Raw genomic sequence first — 19,054 nt, 5'->3', positions numbered from 1 at the left:
CCGTAGATTATAAATCGCATATCTCAGCCCTGGGCCCCTTCTAGAGCTTCAGGGGTTTGTTCCACTGTCTCTTCGCCCCTGAGCTATTTATAGAGTGTTTCTGTTTAGTCTGTAAGCTGTGAGGCTTTTTCTGTCCCAGCTCTGGTGGTGGGGTTCTGCCATTTGTCCTTCAACACTCTGGAGAACAATGAGGACTTCCTTCTTATCTTCCTCCTTATCACTCACTTATCAGGTCTCTGAAAATAATCCAAAGCTTGAAGTTATATTAAAACCCTACTGAAGAAACACATTCACCTTTATTTCTCCTGCTCAGAACTACATATCAAGAAAAATATATTGGAATAAAATATATATATTATAGTTATTATTATTATTATAAAAAAATCTAAAAAATCTTTTTAAAAATGTCTTTTTGTTAAATTAAATCTATGTAGGTAAACATGCGTATAATAATTAAATAAATCTGTGAGGTTTAAACCTTTAAATAGTCTGTGTTCTCTATTTTGGGGATAATTTTATTTATTATTATTTTTAATGTTATCATTCCTCTTTTTTTTTTTTTTCAATTACATCCTTGTCAACCTTAAAAAGTGTGAATTACTTAATTTTAATACATTTTCTATTCTTTAAAAATAGAAAATAAAATTGTCTTTTTTTTATATACAAAAAAATCTTTATGAACAATGTTTTCGTATATCGCAGGTTCTCAATCTCACTCACTACGTTTTTTTTCCTAAGATTAAATAAAAATAAATGGCAGAGGCTCGAGAACTTCTGAAGTATATACACATTTGTATCCATGGTTGTACATTTATAAATGTGTGTATTTGGCTCCCTCGTGTGGGGGACGTCTAAATTTTCTTTATGTCCTTCATCAGAATTTATGTGGAAAATTTGTCTCAGATACATAGATTTTCATCTTAACCACAGCTCAGTGTAAGACACTGATCAGATGTCACAGGAAAACAGGCAGCCTTCTCCTCACTGTAATTAGGGTTTTATCCATATCTCTTGAACTCTCTGTGAAGATGAGGAGTGCCACATGTGTAACCTTCTTATAACCTTCAAAAATTGAATCTGTCCTGCTCAACATCATTCATCTCAGATGATAACAGTTAAGACGCTAGAGAATGCAATCTTTTTTAAAACCAATTTAGCTCACAGTAGTTTAATCTAAAAAGCAGTTTTTAGATTTTTACAGGTCATATTTTAATATTTGTAAATATCATTTTAATTAATTTATTAAAATAATTCCAGACAGATTGACAATCTCTCTCTCTCTCTCTCTCTCTCTCTCTGAGTAATTTCAATTTAACTGGTTAATTGTAATTTGCAATTTGCTATTATATTTATAGCACTCTAAGTTGAGCAAAAACTTTAAAAAAGAAAAAGAAACATTAAACATTTTTAAAAAAATATAATTTAATATATTTTATTTGACTTCTTTGTTTATAATAACTTTGGTATGGTCAGCACAATATTAAGAGCTCGAGAGTCCATGATCTATATGTTATATTAACTCTACTACATTATATTATCTATATTGTGAGTTGGTACAGCAAAGGAGCCAATGTAGTAGCTGTGGTGTTAATATTCCTTGTCCAGTATTTGTTTAGATCAGGCGTTTTTGAATGTTTCATTTGTGATCCGAAGGTTGTGAGTTCAAATCCCAGAACCAAGTACCGAGCTGCCATTGCTGGGTCCTGTACCCTCAACTGCTCAGTTGTATAAATGAGATTAATGTACTTCGCTCTAGATAAGGACTTCTGCCAAATGTAAATAGAATGAGGTGATGGATGGATGGATGGATGGATGGATGGATAGATAGATAGATAGATTTTATTATTATAGATATTATATTAACTTTATTATATCATCTTTATTAGTATAGAATTCATTTATAGCTATATAATGAAATGGTGTATTAATACTATTAAACTACCACCTAGAGCCCTGTTATTCACATTATAACCAGTAGAGAGCAGTGAAGTCACCATGTGTACCCAGGCCACATGACCTATTTGGGAATTTCTATTAATCATTCTCTGGATTAGTTTTAAGGCCTTGTAATAAAGCCACAAGATAGAAGTGCATCTGTTTTGCCTCCAGATCTATTTATATATCTGTATCCAGTGTAAATGTAGTTGATGTTATATTCATAATGGAGGTTGCTTCATTGTACCTCCTGGAGCTAAATTGTCAATATTTAAATTTACACCACTAACTTTTTTTATTTTTATTTTATTTCTTTAACCACAGAGATTTCCTTGTCTACACTAACTCATTCCATCTCACCTAATTTACCCCTGGCATGTGACTCAGCAGAAATTCATTATTTGGTGGCGTGACAGCATGGTGTCGTGTCGTGTCTGTCATGCTAATGTAGCTGACACACGCTCATAAATATGCATGAGTAAACAAGCTGAAAATTGTAGGTGTACCAGTTGCTCTTGTCAGTCAATGCAGAGCTTATTCTCATCCTCTCTCTCTCTCTCTCTCTCTCTCTCTGTCTCTCAGTCTCTCAGACACACAACACACACAAACGTACACAGACTCATCATTATTATATTTGCTGTAGTTCCAATTTTTGAGCGATAGGATAATATTACTGTGCTCAGACTAATACATGGTTGTTTCCATAGTAACAGCTCATTCACATGAACCTAACATACACTAAGACTATAAATAAACTGTGTATATATTAGTTAATGTGGTGATGTTCATGAGCAGGTGTTTTTCGGGTCTGGTTAACAGTCACAGTGATTTGCAAAGAGATATTTATGCTTTCTGGTTCTGGTAAAATGAAAGATCATAGAGAGAGGGAGAGAGAGAGGGATCGAACTAACACAAGTGATCAGGAACCTAATTGTCATTATACTTAAATATACTTAACTGCTTCATGTCTATGAAAATTGTTTATGTGGAATAACATTATCCAGTCCATGTGGTTTATTGGTAAATAATCCACTTCAGGGTGACATCATACCATGCAGACATGGATTATTTTCATATAGCTACACAGCAAGGGGTGTGTTATTCCCAACTAATCTGATGTATGACCTACGTTTGAGTCATAAATAGAAATAACATTAGTTATTGCAATATTTATTTATATCAGTTAGTACAATAGTATAATCATTACTGATAGTAATGATGGTACTGATGTCATTTTCTATTTTCTTTATTTACAATTAACTTCAAATTTAAAGCATTTTGGAGGTACGGTGATTTAGTGAAACATCTCGAAAAAACAGCATAATGCTAGTAAGGCAAAAAACCTAAAGGAAAGTCTCAAAACCTTATAGAAAGCCCCTTGTGAGTTGGTAAAGCAAAGAAGGCAATGTAGCAGCTGTGGATTTCTAAAACAGTTCAGTTCTTTCTACTGCCAAATGTGTATATAATGGATGGATAGATAGATAGATAGATGGATGGATGGATGGATGGATGGATGGATGGATGGATGGATAGATGGATAGATAGATAGATAGATAGATAGATAGATAGATAGATAGATAGATAGATAGATAGATAGATAGATAGATATGAGGATACAGTTCAGTTTTCCCAACTTTCTTGTTTATCAACAAATGACAAGCTAGGTGTTTATTCCAGTCACTTATGAAGCAGATTGAAGATAATAGGATGGAAATACAAAAGAAGATTAGCTTTGCAGCAAAATTTAAGTTTCCATCAAATTTTGTCCTAATGGAATAAAGATTAACAGAGAACTCACTGTTTAAATAGATAAAACCTTGCATATTTTAAAATTCTGAAATGCAGTTAACATGATTTGCATAGCAGGGGGTTGTGTGTGTGTGTGAGTGTGTAACATCAGGATAATATGTTTTGTGTTTTTTTAAAAGAATGAAAAAGAAATGTTACGGATGTTAAATACTTAATCAGCTTATAAAGATCAAGTGAAAGTGATGCCAAAGCAGATTTGTTTCTTAAAGCAAAATTGTTTCAGACTAACATGGTGGAAAGTAATATTGAGGATGAGATGAAAAGCTGTGATATGTATACGCCATGAGTCTTCGGTATTATCTACAAAGGGTCGTTGTAGATGCAGGCTTTCATTCACACCTGATTACTACTTGTTTAATCAGTTCATCTTGGTCTCCAATCAGCTATCATGTGTACCTCCTATTTTGCTGGATTGAAATCCTGCACCTCCACTTGGCCCCCTTCTGATAAGACTGAAGTATAAGCTATTCATGAAAAGAAAATATACAGGAAGACAAGAGAAAGTTATAAATAGGAGATGGGGCTCATGTATGCCTTTTTATATTATACAGCATTATGCTAAGATTCAACTGAAAAGTAGAGCCGGAAAATAGACATAAGTACATAAGTAGATATGTAGTGCTTTGCAGTGAGTGCCCCCCTCTCCCCTCTATATATATATATATATATATATATATATATATATATATATATATATATATATATATATATATATATATGTGAAGTATTTGTCTAATGGAAATACACTGAATGGATTAAGAAGTATATGTGATGACTCTGGTGACCTGTCTAATCAGTTCTTTTATTTATATATATTTTTTCTTTACTCCTTTCTCCTTTCAGAAAAGAAAGGTAGATCAGAAAATGGAGAGAAAAACAAACAAACGGCAAAAATGCATTAAATAAAATGTTTGGATCTTGTGTTTAATATTAATATGCAACTAAACTTGACATATGACTGATGTCTGCTCTGCTCTTAAGAGCCGGTTCTTATACTTCGTTTATTTCCTTATACAATAATCATTACAAACAAGTTTGCTAGAAATAGGTTTCTAGACAGTTCTGAAGCCCCAGTAATCTGATCCTTGATTTATAGCCTTGACCATTTGTTCATCACATCATTTACTCTGTGTGTGTGTGTGTGTGTGTGTGTGTGTGTAACCCAGCCAGAACAGCAGCTGCTTTTATAAATTGAAGAGAGCAGAATTTACGGAAGCTGACACTGTTTACTTTCACTAGTCACCCAGTCACCCAGACTCTCTCTCTCTCTCTCTCTCTCTCTCATTTTGAATGTACTTTATTGGCATACAATATTGCCAATGCATCAATATAGAAATGGAAGTACGATTAACCAAAATAATAATAATAATATAAAAATAATAAAATAAAATCTCTCACTCACACACACACACACACACACATTTATCTATTTTTTGCTTAATTTTTCCTCATAGATTTCTATTTTCTCTGCTTTCCTCTCCTCTTACTCTGAATTTTGTCTCTCTGCCTCCATTTCTCTTTTCATCTCTCTGACCTTGTTTTCTTTTCAGTTTCTTTTCCTCCTCCTCTTCTCATTGTGTACTCTCTCTGTGTTCCACCTGTTGCTCTTTAAGAATTTTGGCAGCAGCACTTGAAATTGCCTTCATAAGTGCCGTTTTGATGGATAGCATGAACTTTATAAAATGTAAAGATGAAACTGGTAACTGTGTGAGGAATTTTTTGCTCTTTAGTCCATCTGTTCTTCATTAATTTGCCTGTTAGTTAATACTCTGGTCAGAAGTTGATAATTCATTATCTATAACATCAGCTCTGACACTAGTTATAAAACGCTTAGGCAAGTCATAGGTTTATATTAATGCACTTATTCTAATGTTATCATTTCTATAGTAACAGTTTACACAGGGACCTGTGTGATGGACAATCCACATAATCCAAGACTAATAAAAAAAATAGTTTATTAACAAGGAAGACTGTATAATAATTGATATGGCAAAGTTCACTTAAGAGTCTCCAAGGTCACGACTTTATATGATCCGAGGTAAAGCTGTACCTCTAAATGTTCCACTTCAGGAAAGTTCTGCTCATCTGATGATGTTATGAACAATGTTGATAGTCCTGAGCTGCAGTATGAGTGTGTAAAGTGACTTGTGCTTGGATCATTAAATGTTATGTCTCTTGTTAAGCGACTAAACATAGAATTGAGAAATGAAATGAAATGAGATGTCCATCAGACTTCACTCTATCCTTCCATCTGAGGACTGCAAATGAGAGACTCCCCCTTGAGGTTGGGAAGCTCCATTAAGGCCTTTCTGCTGGGCTGCAGCTGTCCTTGGATGACACATGAGACTAACATCTGATGGGGAGAACAAAATGGCTCTGCACTATAAATTACCCCCAGCCCAAGCAATGAAATGATCTCCTCCGACAGAACACAACCCCCTTCCTTACTGACCTTCTGTTCTGCCAGTGGGACAAGTTTCTCCCTTGCTACCCATTGTACACACACACACACATACAAAACTCTCTAATCATGTTGGCTTTAGTGGAGATGTTATCTTTGGGATTTCATTGTTTAGATGTTTCTTATGCCACAACTGATCCAAGCCAAATGCCTTTGTCATTCATGCCAAATTTTTTGTTTGTTTGTTTGTTTCCGTTCTCTGTTTCGTTGCAGCTCAGAGAGTCCTTTAAAGACATCAAGAAGAAATTCAACAATTTGAAATTCAACTATATGAAGAAAAATGAGAAGCTAAGAAACATGAAAGCTGTAAAAAATCAGCTCCAACAAATTGATATATACTTAGAAAAGCTGCAGGTAAGGACAGTGAGCACACGTTTGAATGCTATATTCAAAATAACTGATTGAATGAAGGAATATTTTAGCCAAACGCGAGATGAACAGTTTCCCTTCTTACATCGAATGAAGTTGGCCAACCAAGACATGAATGGTTTGCTGTTGTAGCTAAACATTTTGAAAAGTTTTTAGCTACCAGTTTAGCACTAGTAGTGTTTTCACCCTTGAAGTTCAGGAGCTTGGTTCACATAATAAAATTGGTAATGTGAAAGTTGTCATGTGGAACAGGAAGCATGGTGTGGTACCAAACCTTCGACTACCTGTAGAAAGCGGCATGAGTTCACGCTGGAACTGTGCTGCATTTCCTGTGAATGTGATCATGACTCAGAAGTAAATTAACTCGATGATGACATTATTAGTAGCAGCAGAAAGCCGCCTTTGCCTGGAATTATACCATGAGATGCTAAAAGATGTTGCAGAAAATTGCAGCACCAAAATAAATAGTAAAAAAACAAAACAAAAAAAAAAACAATGTTCCAGGGGACACCATAAACAATCACACTCAGATTCGGACACAGCAAACATGCCCAGTGTAAAAAAAAACCCTGAATCATTGCCTCAAAAGACATAATTTGTCTGTTTAACATTTGTGTCATAAAATAGCAGAAAGAAGTTGAAGTAAATTTGAGATTTTTTTTTCATTCAAACTCATATTTCTGTCTCATGCTTGATGAAGAAAGTGACCAGACTTCAAGATGGAGCGGTGATGTCCTTTACTTATTTTTTTTTAAATAGATAACAGTCATGCAATATCGGAAACTATATAAACATGTCTGTTTGAAAGACAGAACAATTCAGCAAAGCCATTTAAAGCCAAAGTAGTGTGATGTGCTTTTAGTATTTTTTTTATTTATCTAGATTATTATTATTATTATTTGCTAGATTATTTATCTAGCTTCATAACTCTAATATATTAAACTAAAAAAAAAGGAAACTTCTGAAATCAAGCTTATCAAAGTTGATCATCTCCATGCAGTGTTTTTTGGTCTGTCATAGATTTTGAAGATGAAACTGCAGGCCTTTACGTTATCGAGCAGCAGTGAAAAGCATCTAATCGGCAGCAGTCCCAGAGAACTGGAGGATTCCATCAATGAGCTGCAGAGACAGGTGGGAGATTTTGACAGGACAGTCGAGGACTACAAGCAGAATTTGGAACTCAGCATGAAGCTACAGCAAGCCATGGAAGAGGTGAGAGAAAACCCGTGAACATTGCGCAACACTGCTTTCAACACCAGATCATCATTATCCAGAGATAACTGTGAAGACATCTGTGGCAATTATATGTAAACCGATTCTGGTCAACTTGTATTCATTAGTGCAAAGTGAATAACAGATCTACTGCCAAATCATCCTACCAAAATAGCTCACACTTATATAATCATAAACGCTCATTGGAAAAAACAAGTCAGAAATGGCTGCTGCCAGTCTATTTTTAACAACACAACTAAACAAGGGCCTTACACTTCCATTTTTTTTTTGGTCTTGATCAAAGTTTGTTTGCAGAGTTTACAGTATATTTGGATGTTGTGATTTGCAGATAAAAGGAGTTTCAATCAAGATCAATCAAAGAAATAAAGGCTTCAGTCCAACAAATAATCTTTGTTGTCCAAAGAAGCTCAAATTTAACAAATAGTCCTTTAATTATCTTTTATCCTCACTGCTATTTTTTCATGTCCATGATTTCCCACACAGTAGACATTGAAATTGCACAAGAAACTGATCCTGGGTTCAGAAGGAATTCATCTATATAAGAGACAAACAGCAGAAATAAATGAGCAAAATAGCAATATAGCAGTGGTACAGGAACACCTTAATTCGTACATACATAAAAACAGGATGAAGACACTGCAAATGGGTTCATTTTGCACCCAAAGTGTTATTTAGTGCAGCTTGCAAGTCACCCCAGGAACAGAGATTTTATAAGAGAAGGGCAGGTATTACGTTTGTGCCTATACAAGCAGGTGTCTTCCCGCCTGTTTATTACGTTGCTGAGTCTGAATCGGAACTAAATTGATCAGAAGGTAAATTTTCTTTAACAGCAGCTCAGACCCTGACTATAATTCATTTACATTTCTGGCATTTGGCAGACGCCCCAGAGCGACTTAAATTTTGTTCAACTGAGTAATTGAGGTTCAAGGGCCTTGCTCAGGGTCCAAGCAGTGGCATCTTGGTGGACCTAGGATTCAAGCTCACAACCTTCTGATCAGTAGTCCAACATCTTAACCATTGAGCTACCACATATAATTCACATAACAGGTTTATATAAATTACCTCTTTATATGTTAATGTTTCTATAGTAACAGCTCATTTGTCTGGTGATTGAAATTATTATTATTATTATTATTTTTAAAAAACCTTGTTGATAGGGTGAGGTTTTATATAAGTAGATATTATTGTAATCTCTATAGAAGGAGTCTCCAGTGTCAGTGATGTGTTCCATTTCAAGAAAGTCTTTATTTTTGTGGTTTTGCTGTAATATGACCAGTTGAGGGTTTACATTTATTTATTTATTGTTTTTTTTTTTAATCAACAGTAGCTTCATATAACATTGCGATGCATAACACCACATCCTTGATTATTTTTCTAAAACAGCATGACAAGTGTTTTATATCATAGGTTTCAGGCCATCTTATTAAATGTGCATTACAATGAAATATTCAATACAAAACACATTCAAAAATATGCAACAAAATATAAAGATCTACCCCACAACATAAAACAGCTGAAAGTGGCCATATTTGTGACTCACAGTGCTCAATGTGCTGTTATATCATGCATTAATGTTTTGCAAGAAAAGAAACAATTTACAAACCTTTTTTTTTCCCTCTTGTGTGCTTTCGGGTTTGGTTTGCAGTATGAGTTTTGGTGTGAAGAGGCGAGCTCCACCATCGTGAGAGTGGGCAAATACTCCTCAAAGTGCAAAACAAAGGAAGCAATTAGCTCTCTACGTAAGCAGTTTGAGAAATTCGTCTGGCCCACAATCCCACAGCAGGAGGAGAGAATCAAGCAGATCACCGAGCTGGCAGTGCATCTGCATGGTGAGATGATTAAAGTGACAACAACAGAAACATAGAATGGTGCTGATTCGTATCTGTCTCTACTGAAATTCTTATTAATGAAAGAGAACTGATGCATCCAAATGAACACATGTACACTGCATGTCTAAATTATACATTCACCTTTCACTAATACCATGTGTACATACACCTTTCATTTATTTATTTATTTATTTATTTATTTATTTATTTATTTATTTATTTATTTATTTATTTAACATGGACAGTTCTTATAAATAGAGAGAAATCCTAAAGGAGCCATAGTTAGCCCGATTAGACGATTAGTTAATTTTCATCTATTGTGCCTGACTAGTTCTTCCAGTGGCAACCTAGAGTTAAAATGAAATTCAATACATTATAGCTGCACACATTATAGTATGTTTTGAGGAAGAAAATGATTTGGACCTACAACTATTTTCATTTTTTTTATTACTCACATGTTGGTTTGTTCATTTAGATACCTGTGTGCCAGATGCCTGGAACAACACATATGATTACAAGAAAACCACAATGAACATCTCCACAAAGCTATTTGAGGAGAAATGAGAATAAAGTTTGCATTAGCTAGCTATATAATAGGTACATTAGCTTTTTAAAGAACAATTAAACTGAACATACAAGTTATGTTTAATAAAGAAACAAACACCAGGCATGACTGATCGAATATATTTATAATTGACACATTTAATAATGTACATGTGTACATTTTATTTTTGCCATATTATTACATAAATTAGGAAGAAATATAAATTCTTATATAGCTATAACTGTAGATTTGATCAATTTCTTGTTTTACCCTGTAATGCTGATCATGGATCAGTCAATAAGAATAAGCAGACATGAAAAGAACTACTGTTTGTTAGGTGACACAGATCCGATAAAATGCAATTCAAGCTACTTCAAGAGCAGGAATGTCCTGAGTGACTGACAGTGAGGACTGTTGTGTTTTATTCAGGTGCTGAGGAAGGGACGAGATACATGGAGAAAACTGTTAACAAGCACAATGAAATAGTGGAATCAATAAAAGAGATGTCAAGTGGACTCGTAGACCTGGAAGCCAAATTACAGGTTTGCAGCTCTTTATAAGCACTTTACTGTATTTGTATATACAGAATTTATATGCATTTAAACATCATAGATTAATATTATTACTGCTAAGTCACACAAGGACATCCTCAGTACTTTTCTATTAATGTTATTAATCATTCACTGATATTAAAGATTTGAGTTAGTGGTAATGTTCTGTCATCTCCATTGCATTGGATGTGAAGTGATGCCCTCTGAAATCTTTAGCGTCACAATGTGTGTTAAACTTGTTACTTAACAGAAGTGGTGAATTAAATTGTTGTTGCTGTCATGACATCATACTGCATTTTGACATTTTATGCTGCTGTTAATTTAAAGCAAATTTGTACTTTACGTTGGCCCGTACAATTACAGTCTAGTAGTTGACCAGTTATTAGTAGACCATTACAACACAGAAGCGTTTCCAAACGACATATCTTGCTTTGAGACAGTGTCAGTAGTGTTTGGTTGAAAATGAAATCGAAATGAGTTGAATATGTTTATTGATAAATCCTGTTGTCTTTTAATGAGTTGTACAGATATACATGCATTTAAAAAACGTTTGATAGAATTAAAAACATCTTAAACAATGTTAAGCTTCTAAAATTGATTTTGGAGTACTTTAATTCAAAACATATTGTACTAAATATGTTTTATTTTGCACCTTTTCTCAGGCCGAGTCTTTGAAAGCACAATCTGCTGAAGAAAACAAGACATATGACACCATAGAAACTGTAAGCATTAATAATAACAGCAAATTACAATGAGCAATTTACACAGCTATATTTTCTGCGGTCTAAATCAGTCTTGTGATCTGAACAGCCAGAGGCAAAGGAGACTGGTCACACACCTGAGATTATGGGACCGGGTGGCACCAAAGACGACCAGGTCACAAAGAAAGCAGAAAGCAAAAAACATGCAACCAAATCACAAAGCCAAGACATGCGTGAACAGCCATGTCAAGTGTTCTTGGAGACACGCTGCTACACGCAGGAGGATTATTCAAAGAGCACCGTGCAGACCACCACCAGCAGGTCCACAGTGGAGAGGAAGGAGCAAACACACACCTCCTTCTCGCACACACACTCGTTCAGTGTGTCAAGTTCTCCTGTGGAGAAAGACAGGAAGATTTGCACCCTCCAGCAGAGCAAGAGGCCATCTCAGGACACTCCTCCACCTGCTCAGGGCGAGTGCCACACAGCATCCAGCTGCTCAGAATTTCAGAGGCCAGAGAAACAGACAGCAGGCCTCCGAGCTCACCATGAAAAATTCCAAGGTGTTGGTGGCTCACACACTGCTGCACACACACTACACACAGAGGCAAAGGTGTGTATGAATTTAATTTCACCCTTTATCCCAGAAATTATGCACTATATGGCCAAAAATTAACTGAACATTACACCCATGTGCTTGTTGAACATCCAATTACTTTTACCTTTCTAGCATTTGGCAGATGCCCTTATCCTGGGCAACTTACATTTTTTTCCTAACTGAGGGTTAATTGAGGGTTAAGAGCCTTGCTCAAGGGGCCTAGCGGTGGTGGCCTTCACATCTTTTAGTTTTCTGGGAAGACTTTCCACTAAATGTTGAAGTGAGGCTGTGGGGATTTGTGTTCATTCAGCCACAAGAGCATTAGTGAGATTAGACACAGCTGTTAGGATGGTGAGGAGGTCTGGGGTTCAGTTGGTGTTCCAGTTCATCCCAAAGGTGTTCAGAGGGGTTGAGTCAGAGTCAGGGTTCTGTGCAGGACACTCCAGTTCTTCCACTCCAACCTTAACACACCATGTCTTAATGGATCTTGCTTTGTGCACACTGGCATTGTCATGCAGGAACAGGTCACAAAACATCCAGTTTTGTGGCCAACAGTTTGAGGAAGAACTACATATTGGTATTTTAGTCAGGTGTTCAAAAAAACTTTGACCATATAGTGTATGTAACCTCTTAAATTTCATTTTCTCCTTAACTCTATAAATGTATATAGTTTCTCTATACATGATTTGGGATGTGCATGTGAAAGTAGAGTAATAAACACAAATTTGTTTGAAAGAAAAGCTCCCTAAGGGTGAGCACAGCTTTTCAGTTTACCATGCCTGGTACTCAGAAGTGACAAGGCATGATTATTTTATATATATATATATATATATATATATAAAAATTTCATTAAAAAAAACATGAATAATGTTGCCTATCTGCCTTTAAATGACAGAGATTGTGCATGTAATTTTGTAAATCTTGGCTGATTTAATAATTTACATTTAGAACTACAAGTGATATTTCAACAACTTACCTGTATCTTGTTTGTGTTTTTCAAAGAGTGAAATGCCGCTTCCAGGGGAGGAGGACCTTTTCTCCAGGGGTGCACCAGACTCTGATTTCCATCCTGATCACCTGAGTGAAGACTCACTGTCTAATGATGAGTATGAGTGCACCTCACCAGACGACATCTCTCTCCCTCCTTTATCTGAAACCCCTGAGTCCAACATGGTCCAGTCCGAGAACGACCTAGATGACAGCTACTGTGTGAGCTCACACAGCCTCCACACGAGCCACTACAGCCAGCAGTGTCACTCCAGACACGGAGATCCACTGCATTTCCGTCCTGAGGAAAACTTCCCGTCTCCTACAACAGGCCCGGCTAGCCGTTTCAGAGCCGAATCTTCCTCATTTGTCCATAGCCCGCTTACTGTTCCCACCCCTACGCTGGTCTCTAGCACCATCTCCAGCATCTTAAAGAGCAGCAAGCCTAAAGGCCTTGCAGAGTGCCAGCAAACCAGTTACTCTATGCATGAGAGCCGGATTGAGACGCAGGAGTGTGTGCATGAACCTGCCTCGGCCCGACACTCTTCTGTTGCTCGGACTGGTAACATGCATGCTTCACTTAAACCATTAACCTCCGAAAAGGAGCCAGAGCTGTGCAGACCCACAGCCATCCGTGAGGAAATAAAGCTCTCGAGCAGCGCCAAAGCCATGGGGAACCTAGCATCAGGGCACAGCCCTAACTTCTCCAAACACTTGTCAAATGCCGTAGTAATGGAGGGCTCTCCGGTGACCTTGGAAGTGGAAGTCACTGGATTCCCTGAACCTGCTTTAACTTGGTGGGTAGCTTATAACAAACTCAACCCCTAGATTGTACTTTGCTCTGCCAGTGGCAGAAATCAGTTAATCTATAGCTCTTTTATATTTCCTATTTGATACTGTAGCTAAAGAAAATGATTGAAAATAATGTTTTAGACTTTCAGTTAAGTTTCTAGGTACCTCAGATAGGCGTTCCCTAGTGGCTGCAAGAGTTGATACAGTCTCATATTTAAAAAAAAAAATGTTTTGTTGATTTTTGCATTGCATGAGAGTTGTTGATATTGAGAATATGTAACCTAAATGAACATGTTTGTTGTTACTACTACACATTAAGCTGCGTTCCATTTTCAGCTCCATTCCTAACATTTTCTAATTTCTACGAGTAATTTTCTCCTGCTTTGTTAACTTTGTCAAATGTGAGCTATAACCTCTCACCTTTTCTTGCTTTGTTTCCTAATTTGTTTTTACCCTCCATTTCAATACCATTTTAACTCATCCTTGTCAACTTCTACCCATGACCGGTTGCTGCCACTTACAGCAAAGAGGAGCGTGGAGGTGGACCTTTAATTAGCAAATAAAATTCCAACAGTGTGTACAGATCTTAGGAACATGTTAAGTTTCTAGTAAAAACTAAATCAAATGCATTTTTGGTGTGACCCTTTTCCTTGACACTCCTGGTAACAGCTAGAAAATGGTCTGTGGAACCTTTTGTGAAACCTTCCATGGTTCTTCTGGAGACATTGGTTCTTGCCTGCTTTAGTCTTTCAACGTTCCAAAATATTTCATTTGATAAAAATGAATGTTTGGAAATTTAAGGTGCTTATTTCTACTGACTCACTAATGCATAAGGCAGAAAGCATCAGGACCAGTGCACACTTGCAGGTAAATTCTAAAATGCATCTTTTGCATTGTGCCTTTCCATTGACACTAAAACTATGGGCTTGTGATGGTCAGTTGTTCACATACCTATGACCATGTAGTGTATTTGACTGCTTTGAATACACAACTTCATACATTTAAAATTATAACAAAACCAATTATAACTCTAATTATAAACTAATGATTGAGCCAGTGAACATCCATTTTTTTCCAAAGTGCATACAGTGTGTCTATCATATACAGAATGATTGCTGATGTAAGGTCTATTGCACTGTGGAGGAAAAAGGGGGATTATGGAGTGAATATCTGTACATCAGAAATATGTGTGAAAAACTTATTACCCCATGAAAAGCCAGAAGTATAGAATGAACTTATATCTTTCCCAGTGCGCAGATGTTTTAAGGGTTAGTTTAAGGTCTCATGTATGTTTTTTGAGATGTAGTTGGGCTGGAAATTTGGCTGAAATCTGGTAACCCTACTTAATGATATTAACTCACACTTAAACAAATATATATGTAAAGTATGAAAACAAACAGTTAGACTGTTTGCTAGATTCATACAAGGGTAAAAAACTAACTAGATAGTAGCCTATAGCATAAGTCACACACAAAAATGGTGAGAGGCCATGTTATTATTATCATCAGTTCATAAGCCACTGCTGGCAACAAATCACAAGAACCTGTAGGCTATAGCTTGACCCTTAATAAAGAGTAACTGAACATCCATTATATAGCAACCGGAACAAAGAAATACTGAGGTGAAGTCGACGAGGGCTCACTTTCTAGCTTTAACATCACCACTTTTCTAACTTCACACCTAACTATGTCTGTTTTTGCTGTGCTGTGGGTGTGTGATGTGACAATTCACTCTGTGCTTCAGGTTGAAGAACGGACAGGAACTGCACAGTGACGAACGCATGTCACTGTCCCATAAAGAAGGCAAGCATGTGTTGTTCATTGAGAGAGTTGCTGAAAGAGACTCGGGCCAGTATTTGGTTCGCGCCTCAAACTCGGCTGGCACAGTTTCCTCCAGCTCCGTGCTGCAGGTCAAAGGTAATGGCTGCCCTGACTTTGATACCCTGAAACTGGACTGGCAAACCTGCTTCGGCACCCTGTGTGTTCTCCTGTGGCTCCTCTACCTGCTGGTGTTATAACACATACACAGACCACAAAAACATCACTCCCGCTACCTTCTGCTTTTCACCTGCACTTGGTTTGTGATTTCAGTTTTTTGCACAAAACTGACCTCTAGAGGAACATATTCAGGAGCATGAAGGATTTTTTTCTGTCACTTTAAAAGCACATCACTTGCTCACAATCACTGGTAATGAATCTGACACTAAATTATACAATGAATATATTATTTGTTCAATATTCCTAAATTATATTTGTTAATATTCTGTTAATCAGTATCACTAGATTAGTCTTCCTAAGGGTAAGGTTTTTTTTTTAAGGGTATATATTTAATGTTTTATTTTAGTATATATATTAATTGTTTTGTTTCTCTCAGACTATTTTATTTATATATGATTAGCTTCTTGGACAAAAGGTTAAAAAAAAGTCAATAAATGTTCTTGTCTCTACTATAGACAATTCAAATGAAGTATTCTTTAACCTGGATGGTAAACATCTGACTAGTTAATGTGATGGTGTGCTGTTTATGCATAGAAATAGCATCAGATTTATTATGTATTTATGATTTATTACATCAATTAAAATAAAATACAAATACTATTTTATATGCAATTGTCTCTCTGACAAAGGAAGGTAATGTGATACTAATACTTTAATGTGAGCTCACCTCAATTGTATATTCCTTATTTACCTAAAATATGAATGGTTGTGTTTGAATAATCTTTGTTATTAAAAAATGTAAAAAAAAAAAAAAAACTTTCATCAGCTGTGGAAACAACATGCTGTGTATTGGTTCAAGATAGGCTGGGTTGAAGAATTTCAGAAATAGTCTCTAGGGTTTATAAAGAATGATGCAAATTAATGCAGTTCTGCAGGAAATGCTTTGTTAATGAGAAATATCAGTCAGGAATGACCCACTTTTCAGCACCACTCTTCACATCAGTGGTGAGCAGAAAAGCATCTCTGAGTGACAAACAACAGCAGCAGCAGCATGTCTAAGGCACCACATCAGCTTCCATTCTTGTCAGGCAAGAACAGAAATCTGAAGCTACATGGGCATCTGATCACTCAAACAGGACAAACACAATACAACTATTTTTTTATTTCAAAACCACTGGTGTCCAGTTGTTTGCTTGTACAATAAATATCACAGACAGCTGAAAAGAACATCAGATACGACCTGCTGTCATAAAGACAACGGAACTGCCCATGAAGCTTTGAAATTAAGGTGTTGATGGTGAAATCTATTAAAACATCAGCAAAGATTTGAATCTTCTCAAGAGCATTGTGAACTCCATTATAACAAATATGGCGCAACCCAGGTACTGCCAAGATCAAGTCTAACCAAGTGTTCAGCAAAGAAGATCAATCACAAGAGAAGAGTCCAACTACATCACTGAAGGGTTTACAGGCCTTACTGGCTGAAACAGAGGAACCTGTGCAGACCAAAATAATATCATCAGCACTTCCAAGATATCCAGAAAAGAAGCCACTACTGACAAGGGACATCTGAGAGCTTTCTGAAAAAGTTTTTCTCATTTGATGAATAATAATAGTCTAAAACCAAATTTTCATGTTAGACACAAACTGAATAGAGCACAGTGTACACGTAACATCATTCCTGTGATGAAGCACGGTGGTGGTAGCTTCAGCCTTTAGGGTTGCTTTTCAGCAGGAGAAAGATGGAAATCTTTTTGCCATCACAGGCAACATGGATGGAGCTACATATTAGCAAAGTGTTGGGGAGACTCTGTTCTAGTCAACCAGAAATCTGCATTTGAGCAAAAATATATGTTACAATGGGACAGTGAGTCAAAACACGAGACAGAAACTACAAAGGAGTGCCAAGAGACTTGGAGAAAGGAAAGGGTTTGTTTTTGGGAATGACAGAGTCAAACCTCAGCCTTACAATATACTGAAATATGTGAAAAATTGTGGCATTTCACTTCAAAAGGAGCAGAGAAATCTTAAAAAAAAAAAATTGTATTTACATTTACAGCTTACATTACATAGCTACATAAAATATATGCTTAAAATAATAAAATGTAAGCAATAAAACATTTTTATTAAGAATCTAAATGCTTTACTTTCTAATAACAATCACTAGTAAAAAAATATTTCACTGTTAGATGATGTTTTTGTATAGATTCTCAGTGACTCTCAGACTCTCAACTGGAGCTTAACCATAGCAGCAAAATAAATATAAGTGTGTATAATCCACAGCATAACTGAGCCACATGTTCTTCCTTTAATTTGTTACCTGTCTGTATAATGTGAAGAAATACATGATTTTTGGTATGTGACATTAAAGACTCATTCAGATATTCATTACACACACATTGCATGGTTTTTAAAGCACTTGGTTTATGGAAGCTACACCACTAACAATCCTGAGTTTTCAATTTCAACATTGCATTTGCACGCTGTTATCACCTCACGATTTACAGAATTCTGGAAATTCATTAAGCTAATTATATTAAGGTCAATTTGAACCAGTTCTAAATATGACACAAGAAAATGTTAATTGGACTAAGGAAGCTAACACTTCAAGCAATACGCTTGCACTGGAAATTAGAAGTCATTATTGGTTGAGTTTAAATAAGATTAAAATATATATCTTAAACATTGAAAATTGTTTGCTTTCTGAGTTAATATCCACCAAGAACACATAGTTATACAGTCATATAGTCAACACCACTGTGTAGTTATTAAGTCTTACTACATAATCCTTGTTTATTCACCGAATCTGTCCGTCTCAGAGGTAATTAGCATTAATATCACACAATATTGGACATTAGACTACATTCTTCAAATCTGGGTGATACTGAACTAAAATCCAAGTTAAAATAGAACAATTTTGGATAAATGATGCTGTTAGGACGACTTAAGTTGTTTACTATAACAACTTAGGAAGAGCTCTTGAATTTATGAGTCTAACTTGTAATATAGTTTAGGAGAAATTCCAGGGAAAAAATTGTATTCCACCTACCCAAATAAACCCAACAAACAAACTACTGAGAACAAACAGAAAAACTAGATATCATAAATATATATAAACAAAAATTAAACATGATCTAATTGGTCTCTGATGTGCTAGACTGAATGAATGAATGCCCCTACTTGTGAATGAGTGTTTGAGTGGTCATCTGTCGCCCCATTTAGGGTGTAATCCAGTGTGATCCTGATCAGGATTAAAAACACTGATAATAAGCAAACAAACAAACACATAAACAAAAGAAATAACCACC

At 35.9% G+C, this 19,054-nt stretch overlaps 1 protein-coding gene across 2 annotated transcripts in view; it reads left to right on the top strand.

Annotated features, from left to right (window-relative positions):
- Window positions 1-19,054, top strand: part of ccdc141 (coiled-coil domain containing 141) — a 49,527-nt gene that overhangs the window by 28,835 nt on the left and 1,638 nt on the right. Inside the window, exons 18-25 of one of the 2 annotated variants that reach the window (XM_058393190.1) lie at window positions 6,419-6,559; window positions 7,595-7,786; window positions 9,453-9,636; window positions 10,610-10,722; window positions 11,394-11,453; window positions 11,542-12,045; window positions 13,033-13,814; window positions 15,553-15,725. In XM_058393190.1, the coding sequence (XP_058249173.1) occupies window positions 6,419-6,559; window positions 7,595-7,786; window positions 9,453-9,636; window positions 10,610-10,722; window positions 11,394-11,453; window positions 11,542-12,045; window positions 13,033-13,814; window positions 15,553-15,725 (2,149 nt within the window). Of the gene's footprint in view, window positions 1-6,418; window positions 6,560-7,594; window positions 7,787-9,452; window positions 9,637-10,609; window positions 10,723-11,393; window positions 11,454-11,541; window positions 12,046-13,032; window positions 13,815-15,552; window positions 18,140-19,054 lie in introns of those variants that run through there. The other variant, XM_058393189.1, reaches the window with a different exon arrangement.

Source organism: Hemibagrus wyckioides, linkage group LG06 (genome assembly GCF_019097595.1).
Source record: "Hemibagrus wyckioides isolate EC202008001 linkage group LG06, SWU_Hwy_1.0, whole genome shotgun sequence".
In the NCBI taxonomy this organism is placed as follows: domain Eukaryota; kingdom Metazoa; phylum Chordata; class Actinopteri; order Siluriformes; family Bagridae; genus Hemibagrus; species Hemibagrus wyckioides.
Note: the sequence above shows the minus strand (reverse complement) of the source record. Positions and strands in the feature narration are given on the sequence as shown.